Source organism: Toxorhynchites rutilus, chromosome 1 (genome assembly GCF_029784135.1).
Source record: "Toxorhynchites rutilus septentrionalis strain SRP chromosome 1, ASM2978413v1, whole genome shotgun sequence".
NCBI lineage: Eukaryota > Metazoa > Arthropoda > Insecta > Diptera > Culicidae > Toxorhynchites > Toxorhynchites rutilus.
The window spans coordinates 140,832,495-140,842,826 of NC_073744.1; the positions used below are offsets into that span (position 1 = coordinate 140,832,495).

General features: G+C 39.0%; 1 protein-coding gene across 1 annotated transcript; it reads left to right on the top strand.

The window, feature by feature from the left end:
- The first annotated feature begins 1,369 nt into the window (after nt 1-1,369).
- LOC129762866 (probable 4-coumarate--CoA ligase 1) lies at nt 1,370-8,158 on the top strand. The gene is given in 2 exon segments (XM_055761430.1): nt 1,370-1,984; nt 7,060-8,158. Coding segments are annotated over 2 exon segments (1,638 nt in total). The 5' UTR covers nt 1,370-1,427; the 3' UTR covers nt 8,141-8,158.
- The last annotated feature ends 2,174 nt before the right edge of the window (nt 8,159-10,332 follow it).

The window sequence follows — 10,332 nt, forward strand, 5'->3', positions numbered from 1 at the left end:
TTCAAACGTAGTCACATAAATGATGAACACGTAAATAATCCGGACACAAAAATCGTGCTTGGGTTACGTAGTTCCTCCCGGAGGTACTCCTCCTAGTAAATGTTCTGGTCCATGGTCTCAGCAGAAACGAAGAATTTTCTCTTCAGTCCACAACTGCAGATTGTTTGCCAGAAAAGGAACTTCTTCTGAGCGCTCGTCTGGTCAACTGAAGTATTAGTACATTTGGTCAGCTATAACCTCGCAATCATATTATGTTAACAAATTTTCGTACAATTTCCTCGAACGCTTCTTTGCCTCCAAATTCTGCTTTGCATTCCGGGTGGGAATAATCTGGGCCTTTAAACTTTTTAACGAAACTATATTCTATCAGAGGAAACGTCCCCAGCAAATTGAGGTTTGTTTTGGCTGATAAAAAATTTGCAAAGAAGTTCTTGATTTAACGAGGGATTTGCAGCTGTGAACAGAAAACCAAGGTTCCCGTCATAAAAAACACAATGGACTCCAAAATGTATAGGGGAGAGTGCCTGTAGGAACGCCTCCTTCGTTTATTAAAGCTCACAAAGTTTTGAAGTGAAGTTTCGGTTACATTGACAAAAAACCTCAATCCTCTCAAGTGCCCCCAATTCGGCCCAATCGCAAAATATTGGGCAATTGTCAGATGGAAATTGAAGAAAAGTGACTCGGTATGCTGCAGACATGGAGAGATCGTGGAATAAAATTGTCGCTGAGATTGACCAACAGTGAGTCCAAATTTTGATGGAAGGAAAGTACGGAAATTCATTAAAAATCTGTAACGGAAAAAAATCAATACTTTTTTCTGAAAAGAATAATAAATTATTTTGATATAAAAACATTTTCTGTACCTTTAACCAGTCCTAAGATACAATTGGTTTTGTGATTCCGGATTCTAAATCAGTCAAGCTTTATCTGCGTAAATAAGGAATAATGATATAGAAAGGGCAATGCGCTCGTCTACATATATTTTTTAAATTTTTCATCTCGGATCCTGTGCTAGTTCCACGTCGAGAAATCTTCACAACATATGGTGTTAATGAGTTCCTTGAACTATATATCACCTTTATCACTAATCAAACGATGTTATCTGCCAGCAGCAATATATTCAGCATGAAAGATAGAAGTGCGGCGTAAAGAATGGTCTAGACCGGGTTTTATTTGGTTTTTGGCGTAGGATTTATTTGCTAGATCATAAAATATGTGTAATAAACGGTTATTTATGATACTTCTACCTGCCCCTTTCCGCGTAGGCCTTCTCTTTTGCATTTGATAACCTATCTCTTGTTTGGTTGATAACCTCTCTGACTCATTGATCGAGTCGACAATAGCTTGCGAGCTGCTACCGGTATGTAAATTGCTGATGCACTGCAGTTGCTCGAGATCAAGCATTCTGAGAAGACCAATCCCTAACAATGCACCCGCTGAAGGACATTTTCACGTTCTACAATCCTACCACCAAGGTTTGGAGTGGACGCTCGACGCCGTCAGTTTTCAATCCGAACCAAAGCCTTGGAGAGCTGATTTTTGGAATCCTCAAACGGAACGGAGAAAAAGTAGTGCAGATTAGCGCTGATAGCGGAGCCCGAGTGACTGGCGCTGAGATGGTGCTCAGGACAATCAGATTGGCGCAAAATTTACAAAAGCGAGGACTCTGCTGTGAAGGGGACAACCCGTTTGCCATGGCTGTTCGGAACGGAGAACATACGGCACCGGTTTTATTTTCGTGTTTTGCCCTCGGTATTCCGGTGCTTGCGTTGGATCCAACGTTTCAGCGGGATGACTTGAGTCATATGCTTGAAATTGTGCGACCAAAGGTGGTGTTCTGTGACAGCGAGACACTGGATGAAATGTTAGTTGCTTGCGAGATGGTCTCACTAGCACCAAAAATTATCATTTTGGGCGATAAGGTGAAGGGATTCGATCATGTGGAGGATTTATTGCTGCCTACGGGTAATGAGGAAGTGTTTATGTGAGTAGTAGTTCATTTATTGAATGTGTTTGATTATTTTTCTGGTAAGATGATATTTTCTCGGTCTATTTTACTTCGGAAAGTTTTATTCATTAGATACGCCGGTTTTCACACGATTCTCAAAGGGGTTTCAAATCAATATCTCTATCAAATCTATGTATGAGGTGACCATACCAGAAATTTCTAATGGCAGAAATGCTAGAAAGCGAACTTTTTCTTTGACATGTGTCATTATGAAACGGATTATGTGCGAATTCTCAGCATCAAAACACAAGCTGACCTTTAACCTTTTCACTAGTTCCTCACTCGATACGCGCATCGTATGGTTGGCTACTGATGTTTATCCAGTAGAGGTAAAATGGGGGAAACCACCTAAGCAAATCACCTAATATTTCCAAACCAATACGGTGTAAATAAAATTGTCACATTGAACACTGAACTACACTTGTTTTCTCTCAGTCAATAATGTTTAATCATTATACACTGTGGTTCACAACTATAGAACCACTCATTGATTTTGAGTTTCCAGAGTTATGTAAGAAGTCGGTTGATTTGAAGTATATAGTTTAGGATATAACAACTATCTTCATTTACAAGTCTGGCCATTTGAACTTTATTGTTGTGTTCAGGCGCGAAACATCCAAAAAACTAAAATTCCAGTGTTTCATAACTATAAAACCAGACGGAAAAACTATCACTCCTTTACAAAATTAACGTCAATTTCATATGAATTACAATAAGTTTCTAACTCGTAGGTCATCTTTAGTTCTCAATCAGATCAAATAACCCATTTGGGGTGGTTTCGACCAAATTGCGCCATGTTGTAGTGTGTATCTCGTTCTACGCAGAGAATACTGCTCGTTTAAGTTCTTCAAATCACTCATACTGCTTATAAGCTGCTTCTATTATTCGTAGGATCACTCCTCATATGTTCTTGATAGGGTTTTGATCCGTTAAACAATCTGTAGCCCTTATTTATCAACCCATGCCATGGCTTTCCGGATTTTATGAATTGGTGCCAAATTACCCACTTATCACATTGTTTTGATGTAAAAACAAAGGTAAATGGTTCTGAAGTACTTCGTTGCACTTCTGACTGTTCATTCGTGTTGATGGTAAGCTACCTAAACCATACCTTTCTGAGAAAATTCTCCCCAAGCTATAGAAATTCCATCTCCAAAGCTGCGGGTCCAAAAGCTAATGTGGGAGCTAATTCCATGGGTTTCCCTATTTCAGAAGAACATCCAACTTGAATAGAATTTCTTCATACTGGAAGGACTTACGGAAGGTTTCATGTAATTTTTCAACTCGTGACTTTGCAGGCGGCAGTTTGATGGTTTGAGGAAAATATTTTCAAAACAGCCTGGTTCAGATAGTTTATCATCAGCACCAATGTACAGTCAGAAGTGCAATGAAGTGCTTCAGAATTATTTACTTCTGTTTTTGCATCAAAAACACCGTGATAATTAGGTAATTTGGCATCAATTCATAACATCCTGAAAGTCAAGGCATGTTTTATTGAATGGGGGCTTCAGATTTTGGACTGGTCAGCTTATTTACCAAATCAAAACCCTATCAAGAACATATGAGGAGTGATCGTACGAATAGTAGAAGCAGCTTTCAAGCAGTAGAATGTTTTGAAGAGCTTAAACGAGCAGTATCCTCTGCGTAGAACGAGATACACACTACAACATGGCGCAATTTGGTCGAAACCACCCCGAATGGGTTATTTGATCTGATTGAGAACTGAAGATGACCTACTTATTGACCAACTCATTGTAATTAATGTGAAATTGACTTTAGTTTTATAAAGGAGTGATAGTTTTTTTCCATTTGGTTCTGGATTTTTTGTTTTTTGAATGTTCCGCGCCTGAACACAATAATAATGTTCAAATGGCCAATCTTTAAAATGAAGATAGTTATTACATCCTAAAATATATATTTCAATTCAACCGACTTCTTACATATCTCTGGAAACTCAGAAAAAATGAGTGGTTCTATAGTTGTGAAACGCAGTGTATCAAGCTTCAAACTACCAAATCTATATATATATATAAATGGATTTCTGTCTGTCTGTCTGTCTGATTCTTATGGATTCGGAAACTATTGAACCGATCAGCGTAAAAAATTGTGTGTAGGGGTTTTTGGGGCCGGGGAAGATTTTTACGATAGTTCGAGACCCGTCCCCCTCTCTAAGCGGGGGCTTCCATACAAATGAAACACAAATTTCAGTATTACTCGAGAATTAATTAAGCAAACGAAATCAAATTAGGCATGTGGAGGTTTTAGGATTTCTATGCATTTCTATGTTGAGTAGACACTCCCCCTTCCCCTTTAAGGGGGGACTACCATACAAATGAAACATAAATTTCTGCATTACTCGAGAATTAATCAAGCAAACGAAACTAAATTAGGTATATGGAGGTTTAGGGAGCTGCCATACAAATGAAAGACAAATTTCTGCATGACTCGAAAACTAATCAAGAGAATACCAAATTTGGCATGCGAAGGTTTCAGGAAACGTTTCTATGGCGAATAGACACATCTCCCGTCTCTCTGAGTGGGGAGGAAGCTGTCACACAAATGAAGCACACATTTCCGCATAACTCAAGAACAAATCAAGCAAACGGAACTAAATCTGGCATGTGGAAGTTTTATGGGGAAGAAACATTTCTAAGGTAGTTCGACACTCCTCCCCCCTCTCTCCTAAACAAATGAAACACAAATTTCTGCATAGCTCAAGAACTAATCAAGCAAACGAAACCAAATTTGGCATGTGGAGGTTTTAGGATGCAATAAATGTTTCTATGGTGGTTCGACACTCCTCCCCCTCTCTTAGGGTGGGCTGTCATACAAATGAAAAACAAATTTCTGCATAACTCGAAAACTAATCAAGCAAATGGAGACAAATTTTGCATCCGAAGATTGTAGGGGGCACGAAACTTTAAGGAGAAGAGGGGAGGGGTCTGTCTTTATTCTATCATATGTTCTGTATCAAACATTTATTCCATGTAACGGAGAAACATGTTATTTGCAAGTGGTTGAGAAATCTTGAACGAGAATTGTGTCTGAAAATAATCTGATATTATAATGATGAGTTTTGGTAGAAGTAAATTCAAAGGGGTCGATTAGAAGATCAATCAATAAACAGTTTTGCGATTGCACTCATGGACTTGCGCTTAGTAAGAAAACGTGAATGTTTGAAGGTATTGATAACAAAAAACCAAATTTTGGGCGGGACGAAGTTTGCTGGGTCAGCTAATATATCATAAAATAAAGGAGATGATTTTCGGACATTAAAATTTGATGCGGGGTGATTTGGACCGTCTGTGGGGTGATTTGGTCCAGTGTGTGTTTCATCGAAAAAAACATACACCAAGGTTTTTTTGCGAAGTTTTTTTACGAGGTTTTTTTTTACGCGGATTTTCCAATTAACGCGGTTTTTTTACGCGGATTTTCCAATTATCGCGGTTTTTTTAACACGGATTTTCCAATTAACACGGTTTTTTTTACGCGGGTACCGCCTCAAAATAGACCAGAGCAATATTACATCTCTTACTCCGCTCACATTTCGTATTCATGCCCCGTCAGAGCATATGTCGGTAATCAGTGCTTGCGACGGAACTTAGCGCTTATGAAGGAAATTAGTGCCGCACTCTATCATGATGCTTACGTAGGTTCTAGATGACCTAGTTTTTTTTACGCGGATTTTCCAATTAACGCGGATTTTCGAATTAACGCGGTTTTTTTTTACCCCGCGTAAAAAAATCATTGGTGTACTTATGTTTATGTAAAGTAATCAAGGATAACATAACAATCAGTAGCAATGTTCTGGGATCGATACCAGGTGTCTTGGCAAGATTCCAGACCAGAAAAATTGCATTGAGACCATTCTGAATTCTGCATGGATTTTTTCACTGTTCGAGCATTTTCAAGTACTTTCGATGCTTGGTCAAACAAAATCCGTCCTCGACGGCCTGCGTTACTTATTCAAGCTCCTCCTTCTTCCAACGTTGTCTGTCTATCATTTTTCTGTAATTCCGCGACATTTGGAATCAATTAGACCAAAGAAAAGCTTCAAACATGTCACCCCACAGAAAGGTGTCCATGTCACCCCACAAAACATGCAAAAATTGAAACGCAATTGCAATGCAATTGAAATCATTTATTGTTATCAAACTTCTGCTTCGCTGCATCAATACACGAAAAGTTTGTTTAATCAGCGGAAAAAATCTTAAAACCATGATCGAAAAACTCACATTTTCTGACAATCAGGGCTTGCTGTGCTTGATGTGTTCATGCTACCGTTTTCCTCCACCTGGTCAATTTTACCAAAGTTTTTTTACGTTAGGTACGTAGGGTTCAACAATAGAAGGAGATGACGTTATAAAAAATCCAAGTTGAGCCGTACTTTTGGAGATAAAGGGGTGGTCCAAATCACCCCGTATGTCCAACACACCCCGTGTTACCCTGCTCCTGAATCATTTACTGCCGTATTTGCACCGAAACCACCGTGATGATTGAGTGTTCCAACAGGGTAACATAAAAATCGGAAGACTTATAAATAGTTTATTGAACTGGGACTTCAGATTCTGAACTACCCTGCTTGTTTACCAGTTCCAACCCCTAAATTGAGAACTTATGGGGAGTGATTGTGATGCAGCTAACAGGCAGTATAAGAAATTCAAGGAGCTTGAATGAACAGCTACCCCTGCGTGGAGTTAGATACAAATTTTCACATGCCGTAGTTTGGTCGAAAACACGCCGAATAGGTGTTGAGTTAATTGAGAATAATCTACGAATTATAAAGTTGTGTCTGTTAATTTTGTAAAGCAGCGATAGTCTTTCATCTGGTTATATAGTTATGGTGTTTCTGTTTTTTAAATGATTCGCGCCTGAACAAAACGATAAAGTTCAAATGGTCAGTCACATAAATGAACCCCATCCTACACTATATACATCATTTCAACCAAGCTCTTATACTTATATATCTCTGCAAGTTAAAAAAAACAAGTGGTTCTAACGTCATGACACGTATTGTATAATATATTGGGTGTTATTTTCTTTCATTTCAGTCCTGCTCACTTCGAAGACCCATCCAAACAACTGGCAATCCTTATCTGCTCCTCTGGAACCACGGGTCGCTCGAAGGCAGTCTGCCTGTCGCATTCGATTTGTATCGTTCAGGTGGCCAATTTTATCGAGCTCCATCCCAGCGACAAACTGTTCGCTTTCAGTTCCTTGTACTGGCTTTCTGGACTGACGATGGTACTGGGTGGGACAATTTGGGGTACGACGCGTGTTATCACTCGACGAATGGCTAGCCCGGAGCTGGCGATGGAAATCATTGAACGCTTTCAGGTGTCCGTAGCGTTTTTCCCTCCTTCGCAGGCATTTGCTGTCGTGAGAAGCCCGCTGGCATCATAGACCGTGTTTTCCAGCATCCGAATGATTTACTGTGGGGGTTCGGCGGTGTCTGCGCAACTGAAGCAATCGTTTGAGGAGTTGACCCCGGGTAGATATATGGAAGTAGCATACGGACTATCGGAGATTGCAACTTCGGTAAGCCTTTCCCAAGGTGAGCTTTACCGAACGGGTTCTGTAGGATTCCCGAAGGAAGGGATAGAGATTAAGATTGTCGATGACGAGGGGAACCCACTTGAAAATGGCAAACAGGGAGAGGTAGTTACAAGAGCGAAATACATGTTTCTGGGATATTACAATAATGAGGCGGCTACCAAAGAGGCGTTGGACGACGAGGGATGGCTTCACACCGGAGATATAGGTTGGTGTGATGAGGATGGAATGCTGTATGTGGTCGACAGGAAGAAGGATATTATCAAGTATGGAAATCTTCAGATATCACCAAGTGAGATAGAGAGTGTCGTGCTGAAAGTGCCCGGAGTGGCGGCGATTTGTGTGGTTGGAATTCCGGAGCAAGGAAACGATTTGGCCACAGCTTTGGTTGTTCGTTCCCGTGGAGGTCGCGAATTGCCCACGGCAGAGTCTATCATCGAGGCGGTCGCCGAAAAACTGCCCAGCTATAAACATATACGAGGTGGAGTTCACTTCGTCGAAAACCTTCCCATGACTCCGTCTGGGAAAGTATTAAGGCGAGAGGCTAAGAATATCGTGCATAAAATTATGCGTAAATAAATATTTGTATTTTAAAAATGTCACGTGTTGTATGGAAACCGCGCTATGAGAAACTCAAATCACATCATTCGTACCGCGTAGTATGGAGACCAATGAGAGATCATAAAAGGAAATGATGAAAAAATAAAACAAAAAGTAGAAGGGTCTGAGCCTAGGGGCACGGACGGAAGATTGACGTAGGACTGTAATTGTTCAGAACAGTTGTTTTTTTAAATGTTATTCTTTCCATTGTTCTGAAATCTGTTAGTTTAATTCTTTTGAAACTCCAAATAATAGCCCTGAAAAGGCCGGAAACCGTCGAACGGATTGTAACGGTTTGTACTCATAATCGAGAGCAGTAGCTTTTTCGGTGGAATAATGCTCGTTCGCAGACTATCACAATCAAGTCGTATTGGTTGTTCTGCTCAATCTATCATAGAAGGAATTGAGTCATTAAGAATTATGAATATGAGTCAAGAAGATTTGCGATCGTTTGTCTGCTCTCAATCACCACAGCAGCGAATCATACTAAATACATCATTAAACGATGTTATAGTTTAATTTTTTTCTAAACGAATTTCAATGTCTAGTGAACTTTTTCACGAATGTATATGGAGTTTCTATGAATAATAGGTAAAGGTACTTGATATTAACAAAATATTGTAAGAGGATCTCTTTCAAGGGAAATTAATTCCGACCGCAAAGCGTTAGTACTTCATTTCGTTTCATTTTTGTGATGTGATGTAAAGACGATCTCAATAGGTGATAATCACTTCGATCCTTCTAGTATTGATATCATTTTTCGCTGTACAATTGCCCATTTTGCGCAGCCCGGATAACACTCGCTTATGATGTTCGTCACCCCGTCATATACAAAAGTCATTCCCTAACTGAAATATCTTCAACTGGACTTATCTATAACAGCGCGTACGTTAATTGGGCTGCAAAGCAGTTATGTATCAATAACAGATGTTATCTTAGATTGGAAGTATTGCTTTTGCTGTTTTGCAGTCCAGTTAGCGAGTAAAAAAAGTGTATTGATTTTTCGGCTCAATTAACGAACCTCTATTTTATTTGTTAAATTGTACACTTGTGTTATTATTTCCACTGTTGATTGATGTCTCAGGCGAAAAAAATGCTGAATAAATTTGCTGTCTAATGGTATATATTATAACATATATCGTAAGAACGATTTAGCGTGAAATGCATTAGAAAACTCATAGACAAACATTAAATTTTTCGTAGAGTGACCCCCTATATAAAAATCAAAGACGTAGTCCTACGTCAAAACTAAACTAAATTTTTTCATCTAAATGTTCAAATTTCAAAACTGCATTCGGGTGTTCTTCTCTGATAAAAGTGGAGATGGGGACTACGGACGTTGATGATGCTGAAGTTAAAGAAGTGGCTTCGCATACTCAATCTGCACAATATTTCTGTAACCATTTTTAAAGTATACTGATTTTTTGAAAACAAAACACAATACGCTTGTGCACATTTGTGAACTCTACAACAGTTCATGTTGCAAACGTTTATCTTCGAATAAAGTACTGGCAGCAGCTGAATACTACTTAAATAATGAGAGAGTGCAGAATTCGTTCAAACTCTTGTGATCATCCTTTCTCTTTAACATTTCAGATAAACCCCCTTCCGCTTTCTGCCGTACTGTTTTCTACCGCTCCTCTAACCCTGCTTAATAACCAAACGGGAGCACCTTTTTCCGTAGATCTGCCTTAAGCTCATCAAGTAGTTTGATAGGTTTGGCAATGACAGCTAATTTTGCAGCAATGACAGCTAATTTTGCAGCATATCGTAAACGGCTAAGAGATTATCTTGAATGTTTATATAAACATATCCAGTTAAAATCAAGCATTGGTTGCACGAAAAGAATTGATGGGACGTTTTTGAACGGAAACCGCGCTTTAAGAGTACCGCTTTATAGGAGGGTTGACTGTATAGAGTTTCAAAGAAAAAAAATAAAATTTGAACAAATTTAAAATTAAATTTAATTGAAAAAACTGCATAATCTTACACTGCATATCCTAAATAGTACGTTTATAGTTTTCAACAAATTTAAATAGAATTTTCTGCCGGTGCAGTGGTTTTGTTACAAAGAAATGACTCCCAAATTAATATCGTACGCAGCCCAAAAAAAATGGAGTATTGCCAAATACCTTTAGAAGTTTTTGGTTAAGTAAATTATTGAAATAATA